Source organism: Lissotriton vulgaris, chromosome 8 (assembly GCF_964263255.1).
Source record: "Lissotriton vulgaris chromosome 8, aLisVul1.2, whole genome shotgun sequence".
In the NCBI taxonomy this organism is placed as follows: Eukaryota; Metazoa; Chordata; class Amphibia; order Caudata; family Salamandridae; genus Lissotriton; species Lissotriton vulgaris.
In genome coordinates, this window is record NC_141696.1 from 634,842,090 (window position 1) to 634,860,080 (window position 17,991).

General features: G+C 49.4%; 1 protein-coding gene across 1 annotated transcript in view; it reads left to right on the top strand.

Annotated features, from left to right (window-relative positions):
* Positions 1–17,991, top strand: part of POLA1 (DNA polymerase alpha 1, catalytic subunit) — a 2,033,948-nt gene that overhangs the window by 91,347 nt on the left and 1,924,610 nt on the right. Inside the window, exon 3 of the mRNA XM_086934515.1 lies at positions 2,521–2,617. Coding sequence (XP_086790641.1) covers positions 2,521–2,617 — 97 coding nt within the window. The remainder of the gene's footprint in view (positions 1–2,520; positions 2,618–17,991) is intronic.

The following is a 17,991-nucleotide window of genomic DNA, read 5'->3' on the forward strand; positions in this document are numbered from 1 at the left end:
CTAGGTGCATGAGCCCATTCATTAATTACGGTAAGATGGGTAGCTCTATAGTACGCCCTAATGTCTGGTAGGTCCAAACCCCCGTTGTAGGGGTTCCTCTGGAGTATTTGTAGTGCAATGCGGGGATGGGCCCCATCCCACAGGAGTATATGCAGTTCATGGTCTATGGTTTTAAACACGGTTTCCGGTATTTTGGTGTAGGTGTTTTGCAGGATATAGAGCAATTGGGGGAAGTGTGATCCTCTTATACATGGAGGGCCTGCCCATAATTGTCAGCGGGCGCCTTCTCCACCGCTTGACATCCTCCTGGAAGTTGGAGATAACCCGCCGGAGGTTACGCGCACAGCCCGCTACCACCTCTGTGGTTATATGTAGACCCAGATACCTAAAGCCTTCGTTGAGCATTTCAAGCAGCTGGGGTAGGCCTGAGGCATCACCACACCTCCCACTGGGTACAGAGTGGATTTGCTCCAATTGATCCTATACCCAGCCTGGCACCCATATTCCTCGAATATCTGTAGCATGTCACTCTGCCGGGTTTGTCACATAGAATAAAGTATCATCTGCGTACATTGATATGCGTTCCTCGTGTAGTAGACCTGCTTCATCAAAAAAAAACTCCCAGCCCCGGGACGGCTCTGATGACACAGGCCAGGGGTTCATGTATAAGGGCAAACAGTAAGGGTTAAAGGGGGCATTCCTGTCTAGTCCCTCTCTGGATCTGCCAGGTGCCTGAGAAGGCGCCATTCACCCGAACTCTAGCCTCTTGGGCCGTGTACAGTAGCGCCACCCACTCCCTAAATGCTGGGCCAAACCTCTCTAAAGCACATCTCCGAAAAGGTCAATGGACGGTGTCCAACACCTTTTCAGCGTCCAGTGACAGGAGCAGGTGGGCCTCCTCCTGATCGCGGACAAAGTCCATCCAGTTAACCACTCTTCGCAGGTTATGTTGTGTGGCTCGTCTCGGCAAAAAAACGGTATGGTCACCATGTATCAGGGATGTGATGACGGTGAGGAGACGCGTCTCAAGGATAGTGGCCAATATTTTGGTTTCTATATTTAACAATGATATGGGGCGGTAGTATCCACACTCTTCTGGGGGCTACCCCACCTTAGGTATCACCACCACCTTTGCCAATTTGAGATCCGGTGGGAGCATTCCATCCTCTTTCAAGGCCTGAAACATGTTGAGTAAGTGTGGAGCCGGCAGGGCACCATGTGCCTTGAAAAATTCCCCTGGGAGCGCATTCGGGCCTACTGTTTTCCTGGTTTTTAGGCGGCCGATGGCCTAGATGACTTCCGCCAGGGTTATATCGTCCTCTAATCTATCCATGTTGATTTGTGTAAGACTCAGGTGTTCAATGTGTTCATGGTATTGGGCTATACTGGCTTCACTTGCCAGTGTCTGTGGTGCGTAAAGTGCTTAATACTCAGCAAAAGCCCCTGCAATGTCTTGGGGTGTGGTGAGGGTCCGGCTGTGCTCCCTAATGGAGGTAACCCACCTTGACTCCTGTTCCTTCCTGCCAAGCCAACAGTTTACCTGCTCTAGCTCCGGTAAATGTAAATGTAAATGTAAATGTACAGGAATTTATATAGCGCAAATCACCGAGCGGTTTCTAAGCGCTTGCTTAGGGAACCCGTCCTGGTATTCCCCTGTGAGATAACCCTGGCAGGGTATCCGCAAGGTGAAAGCCAGGCATCCCGCCGCGAGGGGCCGTTGTGGAGATTAAGCAAGCTATTGCCCAGAGTCGCAGAGTGTGAACCCGTGAATCGAGTAGGCACCGGAGCGAGAATTGTCGAGTCCATGGACATTTTAGGACTCAAGACCCCGCCGAGCCGGGAATTGAACCCTGGTCCCGGGCTGACCTCTGCTTCCAGGTCTGCCTCCTCTAACCAGTGAGCCACACTTCTCCGATCTCCGGTCTCATATAATGTATGTTGAACCGATAACTGGTGTGCCTGTGCCTCCCCAGTAACCAGTGCCTGATACCCTCTGCCGAACTGATGTTTCCAGAAGAGAATATGTTCAGTCTGTGCGGATGGGCTACTATTTTCAAGGCCCACTAGCCTTCGCTCCAGTTCTAAAATCTCTTGGGTTTCCCGCTTCCTCTTGTGGGCAATAATATTTTGTGCCTGATCTCGCAACACTGCCTTGCAGGCCTCCCACAGAGTAACAGCGGACTGTACCGAGACAATGTTTTCTCTAAAATAAAGCTCAGTTTCCACCTCCTAGTTCCTTGGGTCCTCTAGCAATATTAACCCAGTAGTTGGTTAATGCCACCTGTTAATAGCCAGCCCTTGAGTTACGGGCTTGGGCAGAAAGTAAGGGTGAAAATGGAGTTTGAGGCGAGAACTTTTTGTTTTTTTATTCTGAATAGTTTGTACATCTATTACAACTTGTAGCCAAAAAGCAAGCACTGCAACTTGTGTTAAGAAAACAAACTAAAAACCCTGATGTGCCTACTTTTGTCTTTGATAACGTAATAACTGTTGATTTACAGGATGTTCTTGCTTCTGTAGGTTGAAGAGTTTACCAGTGTTTACGACGAAGTTAATGAAGAAGAGTACTCGAAGATGGTCCGTGAGCGTCAGGAAGATGACTGGATTGTGGATGATGGTACTTTTCTAACAAATTAAATTATTCTATTGGGTTTTTGTTGCCATGTGGTTGAATCAGTTTCTGCACTTAGCCCTACCAGGTTTTTTTTATTTAAAAAAAATCTTTTTATTAACAAAACCACAAACGAAAACATCAGGTGACGTACCTCGCTTCACATTTGTCTTATATACTTTTCCATACCACAGGATAATACGTACAGAATAACTTTTGGGGTTCACGGGGACTCCTGTGTTACCACTACGTCCCGAACAACTGGAGGAGCACATATCACCACAATACCTATTCCAGGCTCCCCAAACCTTCCCCCACTTCACAGGACAGCCCCTAGCAACGTAGACTGACCTCTCCCTGCAACTGAGCAATGTTACGCTTGGCAATCGTACACGCCAAGGTCGCCCACTGTCTCATTCACACTCAGATCCGTGGGTTCCCAGACATTTAAAACATATCTTCAAGGCCCCAGTGCCATCTCCAACCCCAACACCTCTAGCATCTTGCCATGAATTTTACTCCAATAGTACTGAATCACTGCACAGTGCCACAATATATGCATGAAGGTTCCAAGCTCCCCGCACCGCCTCCGACACTCCCCACCCTCGGCCCGACCCATGTGCACCAACTGGGGCCCCGTGACGTATGACCTATGTAGGATCTTTAACTGGACTAATCAGTCATCTAAATAGCCACTACCTTTGGTGAGGAGACTGCCTCCCTCCAGTCCTCATCGTCTAATTCCAAGCCATCAGCGCCCCATTGTGCCCTAATAATTACCAGCGGGTCTTCCATGTTTTTGATGAGTTTTATGTATATTAATAAAATGGTCTTTTCCGGGAGATGACAGTCTAACACTCGATCCTCCAGAGGGGAGGCTTCTGGGAGGGTAGTGCCCCATGGGACATAAGTAAGCAGTGCGTGCCGAACCTGGAGGTAGCGATAATGCTCACTCTCTGGTAGATGGTATTTTCCATGAAGGGCACAGAATGTAAGAATTGCGTCCTTGCCCCAGACATCCCTGATATGCGTAATCCCGATGAGATCCCATTTATCAAATCCCTTTGTTTTCCACAGGCTGCCCAGCCTCTCCAAGCTCCATAGTGGGGTGGCCAGTGTGAGTTTCCCATCCCATTTAAGATGTCGATTAGCTGCGTGCCACACACGCACTGCATGAGCCGACTGCCCGATGAGGGGAAATCTGCCAACCCTGGCATATAACGCCCTGGTGCAGTTGCCCCCTGGCACCAACCCACGGTCCATTGCATACCCGGGGTCACCGGGAGACCCATAGACAGCGTGGTTCACCGCAGCCAGCTGGGTGGCCCAATAGTACTTATGCAGATCTCCGCCAATTCCACTGTCCTACCAGGGAAGGGAGAGTTTAGAGAAGGCAATGCGCGGTTTGCCCTCCCAAAGAAGCCGTCGTTGAAGGGCCTCAATTTCCCTAAAATAGGATGATGGCACCGGGTCCATTGCGTTCTGAAGCACATACAGGAATCTGGGGAGGGCCATCATCTTGAAGAGACCGCCCTACCCAAAAGAGAGAGCGGTAGTGCTTTCCATCTCCCCACGTCCCTCCTGAGTCGATTCAGGGGGGAGTCTAAGTTGTTTGTGTAACGCAACCGCGGGTCCAGCGTCACATAAACTCCAAGATATCGGAATCCAACCAGCTCAATCTGTACCAGGCAGGTTCTCTGGAGCACCGGGGAATCTCCCTTAAGGACAAAGAGCACTGACTTTGACCAGTTAATCGCGAAACCAGAGTATCTCCCAAATATAGCAAGCACGTCAAGAAAGCAGATCAGGGATTCCCTAGGGGTGGTGAGGTATAGCAGGATGTCGTCGGCGTAAAGTGAATTGTTATCCTCTCACTCCAGTGTCCAACGCTGCCCTCTGATCGACCGGTCCCACCGGATCCACGCCACCAATGGCTCAAGTGCCAGGGCAAATAATAGTGGGGACAGGGGACACCCCTGTCTCATGCCCCTGCCCAGAGAAAAGTCAGCAGACTTCTGATTATTCACTTCCACCCTGGCGAGGGGGTTTGCATATAGGAGAAGGACCCAGTTAATGAATTCAGGGCCGAAGCCCATCGTCCCCAAAACTGCAAATAAGTAGGGCCACTCGACCCTGTCAAAGGCCATGGTGGCATCCAGAGACACCAGCACCGCCGGCTCCTGAATCTTTGGGGCACCTCCCAATATCCCGTGCAGCCTCCGCAGGTTGAGGGCCGTGCTCTGACGCGGCATAAAGCCGGATTGGTCTGGGTGAACCAGGGTGGGAATGACTTTGGCCAATCTCGTCGCCAGGAGTTTCGCAAAAATTTTAGGCTCCGCATTAAGCAGCGAGATGGGCCTGTAGGACGAACAGTGTGACTTGGGCTTCCCTGGTTTATGAATAACGACGATATTAACTACCCATTGATCGTAGGAAAGCTGACCCCCCTCCTTACTCTCAACAAACATAGCACAGAGAAACGGAGCCAGCCTGTTCGCACTCCGTTTGTACAGTTCTACAGGGGTACCGTTTGGGTCAGTGGCTGTCCCGGAATGCACTCCCCTAACGGCTTGCACCACTTCTTCGTTTGTGAGAGGGGAATCAAGGTATTTCTGGTTGTCCTCTGATAGTATGGGCATACGAATATCGTGTATCATGGCCGCATTTCCTGCCTCTGTGAATCCTCCAGTGGAGGTATACACTTCACCATAATAGTCTGAGAATTCCTCAGCTATAAGTTGCGGGTCAGTTATCCTTCCTGAATCACCTTTCCGCAATTCCGGCACCAGTCTCTATGCCCACCCTATCTCTGTGTTCGTATATCCTGTTTTGGATGTCCGCGTGCTGGGATTTGGCCCTATCCGTAGCTAGATTCCTGTATTCATCCTGAAGGAGCCGCAACCGGTGTGTTCCCTCAGGGGTCAAGTCCTTGGATACCTCAGTCTCCATCCTAGTTGCCTCCACTCTGTCTACTTCCGCTTGACTTTTCCTCTTTTTCCCTGCAATTAAAGACAAGGCCTTCCCTCTGACAACCGTCTTGTACGCCTCCCACAAGGTCCGAGCCGATTCGACAGACTCCGCATTCTCGTGAAAGTACCTATCTGTGCACATAGCGATTTCTTTCTTGGTGGCGGGGTCCCTTAAATGCCATGCGTTTATGGGGGCTATTCTGCCTAAGTTATGCTGGTCAATCTCAATCCGGAGCCATATCGGCGAATGGTCAGAGATTCCCCTACCTGAATGCCGAACCTCTCGGACCGCTGTTACCTGAGCCGCCGGTACCAATACATAATCTATTCTGGATAGGGTGTTGTGAGCAGACTATGTGTGTGTAGTGTATCTCGCCTGGATTTCTCAATCTCAGACCATCAGTTAGCCCTGTTTCTAGGAAGTCGGAAAGCCACCTCTGGGACGGCCTCAAGGTTCGGGCTGGGTGTCTATCTACCACCGCATTAAAGTCCCCACCCATCACTAATAAGCCCATGGGCAGCGTAAGGAAAATTGCACCCAAATCACAATAAGTATCCGTTTGTAGGCCTGGTGGAACATAAACCGACACAAAGGTGACGGTTCTCCCCTCCCACAAACCCGATATGCCGATATACCTGCCTCTATGGTCCGCCCACGTGGCTTGAATGGATAGGGGAAAGGAGTTTTTCATTAGGATACCTGTCCCCCTGGATCCGGTGGTGAATCCAGAATGAGCCACCAGTTTGTATCCCCCCCCTTGTGTAGGGCCATGCAACGATTACCAACAAGATGCGTCTCCTGCAGCAGTACTACATCCGGGGAGTGACACCTGATCAACTGGTTCACCATTCCCCTCTTAATTTTATCCCCAAGACCATTCACGTTACAACTGAGCACATTTAGCCCCAAGCCCCTTCTAAGAGTAGTCATTATGGTGGTACGGAAGTAGTCTGAATTTAACTACAGTGTAACCTAATGTTTGAAACAAATGAATAACACAAAAAACTAACACACCCCAAAACTATGGAATCTTATACCAACTAGAGTGCGCTAACCCTGGAACCCTCCCACCCTCCCTGCACCCCTGCGCTTGGCTTACGCCCATCTGCAACTGGCAGTGTGCCTGTCGCCCCATACTCTAACACTCCACACTAACTAAAGGTAGTAACGGGGAGGAGAATCGATGACCCATGCTCCCCTTCTGGACGAGTTGTGTAAAGTCCGGAAAGAAGGAGAGGGAGGCATTTTCATACCGGAGGGGCCCTCCAGAGCGGGCCGCCTGTAATATAGCATCTCAATCCCTGAAATTCAGGACCCTCGCAATCATCGGGCGGGGTGGGGCTCCAGGTCTGGGCCGACCCCCAGGGACCCTGTGCGCCCGTTCAACAGTGAAGAAATTTCCCAGTCCCTTGGGTTTGAGGTGATTGAGGATTAGAACTTCTACAAACAGGTCAGGGGCAGGGTTCTCCGCCCTCTCCGGGACCCCAAGGATGCGAATGTTATTTTGCCTGGCCCTTCCCTCAAAATCATCAAGCTTCTTATCTGTCAGGGCGCGAGAGGCCTTTAGATCACATAGCTCTTGCTGGAGCAGTGCCATATCATCTATGAGGCTGGCCGTCTTAATATCCAATGACTTCACCTTCTCGCTTGCTTTTGTAAGGTCTGCCCGGATGAGATTTACTTCTATCTTTACTGTATCCAGTTTGGTGTCCAATGATTCCATTTGTTGCCCTAGCGATGTCCGGACACCCTCGATGGCCGCCATCATATCCGATAACGTTAGTTCTGACGGCGTTCCCGAAGAATCGCCACTCGTTGATTGGGCCTGTTTAGCCTCCACAGTCGAACCTCTGGGCATGATGTAGTTGTCCAGCTTGTTGGACTGGACCTGCTTGGTTCATCTAGAAGATCTGGGCAGGTTTTTATCAGCATCCGCCTTTGCCGCCATGTGGATCACTCCCCAGCGGTCCCCAAAACTAACGAGTTCAATCTGAGCGCCTGGGCTCCCAAACCAGATCCGGTCCCCCAAATAGACTCTGCCTTCTTCCAGTCGCAGGTTCATCGTCCAGGGGAGACCAGGCTGTGAAATCCCTCACGGAAGGAGTGACTGCCAGCGGCTCAGGGGCAGGATCGAAGGCACAGTTGAAGTCCAGGATAGTCAATTCTCAACATCCACTGCCCGGGTCCACTTTACACCCACCAATTGCCTCGATTGGTATGGTCATCCACGGCTAGCCATCAGGCACCAAACAATTGCAGCACTGAAGAGTCAGAGTGGCCGCAGCGATAAGCGCCGCCGCAATCCCGGGGCACCACCACAAGGAAACTCCCCGGATGGCCCCACAGGTGGAGCAGGGATCCGCAAGGCCCAGAGATAAATATTTCGCAGGCTGGTGTCGAGGCCGGGCCTGCCAGATCTCCCCCAGGGCTCCCAGCCGGCAACGTCTGAAATCCACCTCTGCCGCGAGGGCCAAAACCTGCACCCCCGTGCCAAAATCGTCCAGCCCTATTGCCAGCAGAGGAGGAGGGGAGACCACCGAGCACGAGAACCCCCAGTACCTCCTCAACACAACGCTGAGTAGGGTACTATGTCGCCTTGTAGATTAGGTCCACTGCACCCCCGGTCCCAGTTCTTCTTAGCCCAACGTCAAGCGGGGGAAGGGGCCCAATTAATGGAGAGATCCAGTCCTCTACTCCCCATGACCAGGTGGCCCCCACCTCGCGAGGCACCCACTTCAGTCCGTTCCAATGGCGAGGGGGGGGGAAAGGGGGGCAGCGAGCGCCCCAGACGCCCCCAGCCCCTCCGGCAATCCTCCGATGGTTACTCACAGCCTCTCCTCTGTCCCAGTCTCACTGCCCAGATGTTCGCTCACAGCGGGGGGCCTGATGAAGGAGAGACACAGCCCGTCGATCTCCATGATCAGGCAGCCCTCGCAGCTCCAATCAGTCTCAATAGTGTGGGGGGGAAGGGGAGGCGCGCAGCCTGGACACCCCCAGCCCCTCAGCAATCCTCCACAACCCACACTCTGCCACCTCTCTCCAGCTCCACGCCGCCGCTCAGTCGTTGGCTCTCCGCGGGCCGGACCGGTGACTTCGCGGGCCGGACCGGTGACTTCCAGGATTCGGACCCGCTGTTGACTCACTGCTGCTCGGGCTCCCGCCCACGCAAGTCCCTGATCTCTGCCGTCTCTCGGGCCGCACCTTCAACACGGCACAACTCCGCCCCCCAGTACCGCAGCGGGACGCAGAGGACAGCCGGGGCCACAGCGTCTCCTTATCTGCCGGGCGGTGGGCTCCGACGACCGGATCAATGACAGGATAGTAGAGCTGGGGTGGCTAGCTACGTGGAGCTTAGGTCCTATACGGCCATCTTACTCTACGCATAGCTCCTCCATCCTAGTTTTTTTTTTTTTCCTAGTGTGGGCTACTGACGTACCATAAAAATAACATAAGGAGCTAAACTTACCAATAGCCCCAATTCCAATTACCAAATAAGTAGTCAGTCGGCAGTCAACAAAGTTCAATCGTTTATTCGGCAAAATACTCTATAGAGGAGCCTCTCCCATCCTCAACCCTCAAGGTGCGAAGAGAAGACTGCTGGCTTGCATTCAAAACCGCACATATATACTTTCAGTAAGGTACGTGAAGTCACTAAATGGAAAAACACTACTTGGCTCTTGGTCCTCGAGGAAGGACCATATATGGCACACGATTAGTTCGAAGCTCTGCTTGATTATTATTGGGGAGGTCAGGAGGGGTGACTCCCTTGCGTCCCGGTGCCTGGGAGTGCAGGCACGGCGCCTTCAGGAATGCGCTTATTGCACCCGAAGCCAGATGTGACCTTGGGTCCCAGGGCAGAGAAGGAATAGCATGCATTCAGCTACCTTCAGTAATTCAACTGTGCCGAGGTCTGGCAACTAATGGAAGGTGACACGTGATTACTGCTTGTGTCTAACATTGCAGGGAAGATGGCGTCTGTATGGTTTTCGGCCTACTCGAAGTAAACAGAACACACGAGCAGTGTATACCCATACCTACTAGCTAAATCAGATATAGGATTCACTTAATGCATACTCGCATAGACAAGCATATAGATACATCATGCTAATGCAATGTATATATGTGTCTATTACCACTAACCTAGGGGGAAATCAGATGTTATCCCTCAGAACCACCCTTTTAGCATGATTTAGCTAACTAACAGGGAAATCGGTCTGCAAAAATCCCTTCATCAATCTGCATGATATCTTTTATTTCCTGTTGCACTAATTGAGCTTTTACTGCTGCTGGGGGAAGGACTAGTCAAAGAGGAGGTAAGTTTACTAACACAGTAAGAGCAACAAGCGGGCCCACACCGTATGCAGAGGCAACAGGTGAATATGAAACCAGCAATACCTGCCAGTACCATCAAAATTTTCCAACCCCAGGTGGACAATAGACCTCAGAACCAACCTGATAAAGACCAGGTACCAGTATCTGCATGCACTTCAGATGCTAAGCGATGCAACCTCTGAATGGCCAAATGGACATAAGGAGCGGAGTCAGGAATATACACGCAACAGGAACTGCCGATCACGCGGCATGCTCCTCGATCAGCCAAGATGACGTCTAAAACCATTCTATTCTGAAGCGAGACGAGTCTCGTAGCTTGGAGTGCTACATTTTAAGTTGGTCAGTATACCGGATCACTCTCTCGACCACCCTAGACATACGCCGTACTTTCTTACTAGTGATAATGGGCCCCCAAATAGGAAATACTCCCTTTATTGTATCAATGAAATGCTGCTCTGGGGTATCTGTCTGGCCTATATCGGAGGTATCTATCTCTCTCATGTTCCTAATGAGGGGTAAGCTTAGCATTTCTAATCGATGGTCTTTATGATAATTAGCAGGGGCTATATGCACTGGAGGGTACAGAAAGGACAAAATACACATTAGGAGGAGTCCATAATGGAGGACTACTAAAGGTGCGTAGTAGATAAGTATAATTACACTGGCTTTCTCCTACTAGAATGTGTCCTGCTCACTGAACAAAGAAGGCTGAAGTACTGTTTAATATGGGCACAGGGATTGCCTTGTCATCTGTAACATTTCTTTCCTTAAATTGTTGAAATAACTGAGGGAAGTTAAACTCTGCAAAATCAAGAATTTCGGATTGTAACCAGGTGACGTTTTCATTTTCAGTAAACAAATTCATACACTCATTTGGGTCTAAAGATCTCTCCCCATCATTTCCCTTTGGATCAAAACCTTGATGCATTTCTATGTAGGCCAAAATCATCTTGTAGTCTTTTTCCGAATATCGTTGAGTGTCTACTGTATAATGCATATACATCATTGACAACAGTTTAAACCAAGCTTCACAACCTCCTAATTATGATAGGGGCAAAGAAATAAATAGGTCATGTTTATGCATGACGGAGGGCAAAAGGCCGCAAATCCAACAATTTGTAGCATTTGTTGCACTGTACGTCTGATGGAGCATTTCTGCAAATAAATTTTTAGTATAAGTCTGACGGTGCCTTTCTTTATGTGGGGCCAATGTATAGAGAAGTTGTTCTGGAGGCGGGGTGGTTGTTCCTAAAACCGTGTGCATAGGATGGCGAAATTCCAAATATACAAACACACTCATTAATATTATCAACAAAATCACAATACTAACCACAAAAGCAATTTTCATACGCATGGTCCTACTGGGGAAGATGGGCACATATGCAGGGTAGTAACTGGGTGCAAAAGGGCGTTCCTCCTTGGGAACAAAACGAGCAAAAGGATACATGCTAACTAAAAGTCCACAACTAAACTCTGGCAATGCAATCCAACCTGCCAGAGGGTTCGTCTTTCCTGTGTCCGTCTAGAGCCTCCCAGGCAGGCTCCTATTGTTCATCACTAAGAGAACCAAAAACCAATCCTCGCGTTGGAGGTATGTTTTCACACGACTCTTGAAGAATACACAACCTGGGCCCTTTTACAGGAAATTCAGGCCTTCTTTCTGAACAGAGCGAATGAAATGTCCCAGGCTCTCAACGTGTTCAGTCCAGTGTCTCTCTCAGTACCCCAAAAAGGTTCCTAACAAACCCTATAATTCAAGTCTTTCCCGATCTCCTACCATCTTCATCTGGGGTACCGTGTTGTTTTCTGGGCCGCAGGTTCTACCGAACATGGCCAGGCATTTCTTGATCAGAGAACAAAACAGAGGAGGGTTCATCCGTTGCAACAGGGATATCATGAACCAGTCCGTCAACAGCAGGAGCAACAGAATCCGGGGCAATTGATGGTGCAAATGACAAAACCCCTTCAGAGCCCGCTGCTCCTTCTCCTTGCCCTTCTCAAATTTCCATGGCATCAGAAAAAGGAACAAAGCAAGGGGGTTGCTCACTCTCCTGGGTCAAATTCCTCCTTGTCTCGTTGATCATAAGGAAGCGGAGGGGCAATCGCTTCAGATGAGAAACATGTATCCAATGCTGCTTGCTGGTCACCTTCACCGTCGTCTGCGTGGCCAGGAGAATTTGATGGGGCTTGGACCAGTGAGGGTCCAAGCTAGATTTCCGCTGATCGTTTCGGACTAGGACCCACTGTCCTGGTTCCAAACTATGTCCGGGACCCTCCGACAGGGGCTGCAACACTGCTAACACCGGTTGATGAATGGAACAGAGATCTTTAGTCTGTCATCATAGGGTATTCAATATCGCGAAACGTTCTGGGTCTTGGGGCACCCCAAACATTGGCTGGTCATCCGAAGATGACCTCATAAGGTGACAAACTAGATCGACAAACCAGATCGGTAATGTGGGGTAACTGACATCAAGGCTAATGGTAGGGCATCGGTCTGTCCAGATCACCCGAGGTAATCCATAACTCGGGAAAAACTCCTTTATCAAAGCCTTTGCTGTTGCTAAAGCAGTGTTTTCCTTGGTCGGGTAGGCCTCAACCCATTTACTAAAGGTGCACACCACAACCAGTACATGTTTTAGGTTATTCACAGGCTCCAGCTGGATAAAATCCATTTGGAGCACTTCAAAGGGCAAGGATGGTGGTGCAAAATTCCCACTGAGAACAGGTTCCCTGCAACCAGGATTATGGCGCAGACAGACCATGCAATATTGGACCAAATGGTCAGCAGTCTTAGGGATATTAGTATTATTCCTACCGGATCCAGAAGAGAGCAAATGCCTTTTTCCCCGATGTGTGCTGGGCCATGTGCCATGGTCACTACAGCGTTTACCAATGCATTGGGTAACAACCACCTCTGTTTTTCCGTCGGGTCAACCCAACAATCCTTTTCATGTAACCTCCCCACCTTCTCCTCCCAATGAGCCAACTCAGCGGGTGTAGCTTCTTTCTGTGTTTCTCGGACACTCTCCATGGTATTATCAAACGTTTGTTTCCGCCACCCACCTAGCAGAGGTGGTTACGAACATCGAAGACATCGTAGATTTTGCAGTTTCCTTCGCTACCTGATCAGCAAAAAAAATTCCAACACCCACTGCATCTACTACTGCTTTATGTGCACTGCATTTAACTACAGCCACCTTCTCTGGTAACGTCAATGCTGTTAGTAATCGTAAAATCAAAGGGCCCTGTTGTATTCTTTGACCATGGGAAGTGAGAAAACCCCTCACCGCCCAAAGCCGGCCGAAACTATGAGCCACGCCGAAGGCGTATTGGCTATCTGTGTAAATGTTTACCCTCAATCCTTCACTCAACTCACAGGCATGCAACAATGCCAATAACTCAGCTGCCTGTGCCGATTGATAGGGTACTCGAGAAGCCTCAACTACTGTGTGGAGGGTTGTGATTGCATATGCAGCTGTTGTCGTGCCATTTGGTAACTTGAAACAAGAGCTATTGACATACAATTCCCCATGAGGGTCAGATAGAGGAATGTCTGTGAGGTCTACCCGTCCCTTCGTCTCTTCCTTGATCCGAAATATACAATCATGTACGTCATTGTTTTTCTCATCTGAAGGAAGGGGTAGTAACGTGGCAGGATTCAGAGTGGCACATCGCTTAATTGTAATATGAGGAGAAAATAGTCAATTCATACCCAGTAAGACGCGCACTCGTAAGGTTCTGGCTCTTGGTTTTGTTTAATAATGTATCCACAGCGTGCGGTACCATACTGTGAGGTCCGTGTTCAGAACGAGCCCTTCCGACTGTCGAATGGTCACCGCAACCACAGCAGTAGCCCTTAGACAGCTGGGAAGTGTTCTGGCGACATTATCCAACGCCGCCGAAAAATAAGCACAAGGTCTTTGCTTACCACCAAATCCTTGTGTTAACACCGAAAGCAAACAACTGGCCATCTCGTGTACATAAAGCACAAAAGGTTTTCGGCAGTCAGGAGTACCCAAGACGGGTGCAGAGCAAAGCGCAGATTTCAAAGAGTCAAAAGCTTCCTGACATTCATCAGTCCAAGGTAGAGGTTCATGCACATCTTTAGTGGTTAAGTACAGGAGACGTTTAGTAAGAAAAGAAAAATTAGGAATCCATTGACGACAATAAGAAGTTATGCCAAGAAATGCACGAACATTACGCTGAGTACGAGGTACAGACATATTGGAGATGGTAGTTACACGTTCAGGGGTTAGTCTCATTCCCTCTTTCGACAGTAGATGACCAAGATAAGTTGCCTCCTGTCGACAATATTGGAATTTTGAGAGGGATACCTTATTACCATTGGCTGCCAAATGAGACAATAATTTAACAGTGGCTTCCTTGCAGCCTTCCTCAGTATCTGAGGCCACCAACAGATCATCAACATACTGAAGGAGCACATTACCAAGGGTCAGGGTCAATTCATCCAATACTGCTTTCAAAGCTTGGCTATAAATGCTAGGGCTTTCAGTGTACCCCTGGGGAGCGCGGCAAAATCGTAAGCTGCGCCCAGATAAGGAGAAGCCGAAAATATGACGGTTATCAGGATGGATCGGAATGCTAAAGAAAGCATTCTTCAGATCAATAACAAATATTTTGCAGTGGGGGGAATCGTAGTGAGAATAGTAGTGATGTCAGAAACCACAGGATTCTGTGGCACCACTATCTTAACTTCTCACAGATCAATTACAAAACGATAAGTATCAACATGGTCGGGATCATTTTCAATTGGGGCCTTTTTCAAGATCGGTAATATAGGGCTATTGCATGTATTTGCAGCTGTTTCTTCCACTACTCCCTTATCAATCAGGTCCTGAATGATAGCGAGCAGAGCCTTTTCACCAGCCGGTGAAATTTTGTACCGAGGTATGCGTGGTAAGCGAGCGTTTGGTTTTAAGGTGATAGAGACAGGCGGAATTTTTAATAAACAGACATCCGTATCCCCGGTCTCCCACTAAGTCCAAGGGATAGCAGCAACCTCCGGAGGGAGCAGTTCATTCTTAGCAAAACATTGTCTGGTATGGTCACCAGGAGATTGTATGGTCAAATAGACGCCATCAGGGGAACAATGAATCTTGGCATGCAGTTTCTTGAACAGATCCAACCCTAACCGATTTTCTCCGCAATGTGGGGTTAATAAAAACAGAGTCCACCGTGACCGGACCAATCGTAAACTGGATAGGTTTAGAGATGGGGCTCACCACTGGGATTCCAGAAAATCACACAAACATTATTTTGCCCAGACAGAGCAGTCCCTGGGACCAGCGAACGGGCAATAGAACTGTTCATCGCACCCATGTCAATTAGAAAGCTTTCAGAAGTCCCCATCAATTGTCCTTTCACATAAGGCCCTTGCTGATCAATGGGTACTGACACCTGGCCCCTACTTTGTCCATGGCTGTCCTATGTTAACCATACCAATCAGTTCCCGCAAACATACAAACTTCGTTGTAATACTGCCTACCCCTCGGATTATCAAAATAATTCTTTCCTGGCTCACCGTGGGATGTCTCTTCCCTTCGCATATCACTTCGATCCACTCCACCTCGACCTCTTCCTCTCCCTCTTACGGCCCCATTCCGAGCCAGCAACAATGGACACTGAGCTCGCCAATGCCCCTCCTGTTTACAGTAAGAGCAAGGGGCGGATCCTAGCAACCTTATCAACTACTGTGCCATCTCCCTCTTACCCTTCCTCGCTAAAGTCTTGGAAGCCCATGTGGCCAGCTGTGTGTCCAACTTCATTGAACGTTCAGATTACCTAGAACCAAACCAAGCCGGTTTCCGCCCGGCACACTCTACGGAGGCAGTGATTCTAGAGGTAATGGACACTCTGAGGGCTAACGCAGACAGGGGTGAACATCAAGCGTTGGTGCTCCTGGATTTGTCAGCTGCGTTCGACACTGTTGACCATACCATCTTTCTAAACCGTGTCGAGCAGGCCGGCCTGCGAGGAGCTGCCTTAGTATGGGTCAAATCTTTCCTGGCAGACCGTACCCAGGCAATCAGGCTTGGAGAATTCACTGCTCCCAGACTCCCTTCTACATGCGGGGTCCCACAGGGCTCCTCTCTGTCCCCGCTGCTTTTCAATCTTTACCTCAGACCTCTTATTCACTCACTCAAAAATAGAAATATCACTTTATTCAACATCGCCGACTACCTCCAGATCATCTTTCCCCTTGGCTCCCCTAACGCCGGAAGCGAGTTCCATGCCACCTTGCTCCATATTCCGAGCTGGATGGATATAAACCATCTAAAACTCAACCCAAGGCTGATATGCAAACTACCTAAGCGGTTGTCAGCCAGACCTTGTCTTGCACAACTCCATTGGCTCCCTATAGCCCCTAGAGTGTCCTTCAAGACTGGTTGTTTGGCCTTCAAGGCTATGCACGGCAACAGCCCCAAATTTATCAGCAGCAGGCTCACCAAATACATTCCGTGGCGTAGCCTTCGCTCCGCTCACTACCTCCTGCTTACCACCTCGTCTTTCAGACGGAAACGTCTGGGTGGCTGCAGCTTCTCCCATCTGGCTCCAAGAGTCTCGAACTCCCTGCCTCTGGCACTCAGAAGCTGTGATGACCTCATCAGCTTTAAAAAATCCTTGAAAATATGGCTATTCGTGCAAGCGGTTGGTTAAGTATCTCGGCCACAACAGCCTTCTGTCCCCAGCGCCATGAAACCCAAGGGTGTACGTGCGCTTAATAAATACCTGTTAACATAACATAACATAACATTGGTTTATCCCTAAATGAACAGCTGGTACTCCTCTCCTAGTTCCTGCCCCCCTCGTGATGGGCCCTCTCCCTCCTCGATCTCCTCCCCGTCCCCATATAACTTGTTGGAGCAACACTTGTGTCTTAAGATCCTTTGCTTTCTTTTCGGACTTATCCTTACTCTCATTTTCCCTATGCTCATAATACTGAGCCATGCTCAATATAACCGAAGGTGTAGAAGTGGTCCAAGAGCTCTCAGTGGCTTGTAGCCGCGCAGAAATTTCAGGCAACAAGTTGGTCACAAAACGATTAACAAATAATCGTATACCACCTTCTACAGACAAATCCTGCCCACTAAAGTCAATGAATACACCTTCAAATCTAGTGAAGAAATCCGACACACTCTCATTCTTCTTCTGCTTACACGCTGTCAATTTGTCCCAATCTACCTTGCGATGAGGAATCAAGGAATGCATATAGGTACTAATCCGGTACAAAAGGGGGTGGTAATGGACGGAGCATCTGAACCAATCAAACACTTACACCCAGTCAAAAGATCTGGGTTTAATCCATCACTGTTCTTTAGCCCACTCTGCCACCCCAGTTCAGACATGGCTATATGCAAATCAGTCTGACCCTGTGCCTGATGGGAACAGTCCAGCCCGAACTGCCAAGCCATGCCTTCCCTGGACCGGAAACGAGCTTCCGAGGACCGGTTTCTGGCATTCCAGCCGTCTTCAGCCCAGCTTGCTTGAATCCAGTGGCAAAGTGAGCAAGGGACTCACGTCTGAGCATACCCTGCCACACTTATGGCGGCCAAAAGCGGTACAAAAGGGGGTGGTAATGGACGGAGCATCTGAACCAATCAAACACTCACACCCAGTCACTAGTCCGACATGGCAAAGCCAAGATTTTTGGTTTAGGTTTATCACCAGGCTGTCGATCCTTGTCCCAATCCATAGTCTGTTCCCAAAACCCCCCAACTCGGCAGCATGATCCTGATCATGCACCTGACGCCATACGTCAACGGGGACCAGTAAACCGAAAAACAACTCGATGTCCGCTAGTGTCATAATAGCTGAAGAGGCAGCCTCGGTGAGCTCTTTGTAGTAAGCAGTAGGATTTTTACGTGGGTCGGGGAGTTGCAACTTCAGGGAAAGGACCTCACTCTTTTTCCAAGGGGTATAGACCCATTGCTCCTGAAATTGTGCCTCTACTCTAGCTCTAGTCACTTGATTCTGATCATTTCTTAATTCCGGTATTTCAGGATGGTAAACAGGATGAACTTCCCGCATAAGATGCTGGGAATCCCAATTTGGAC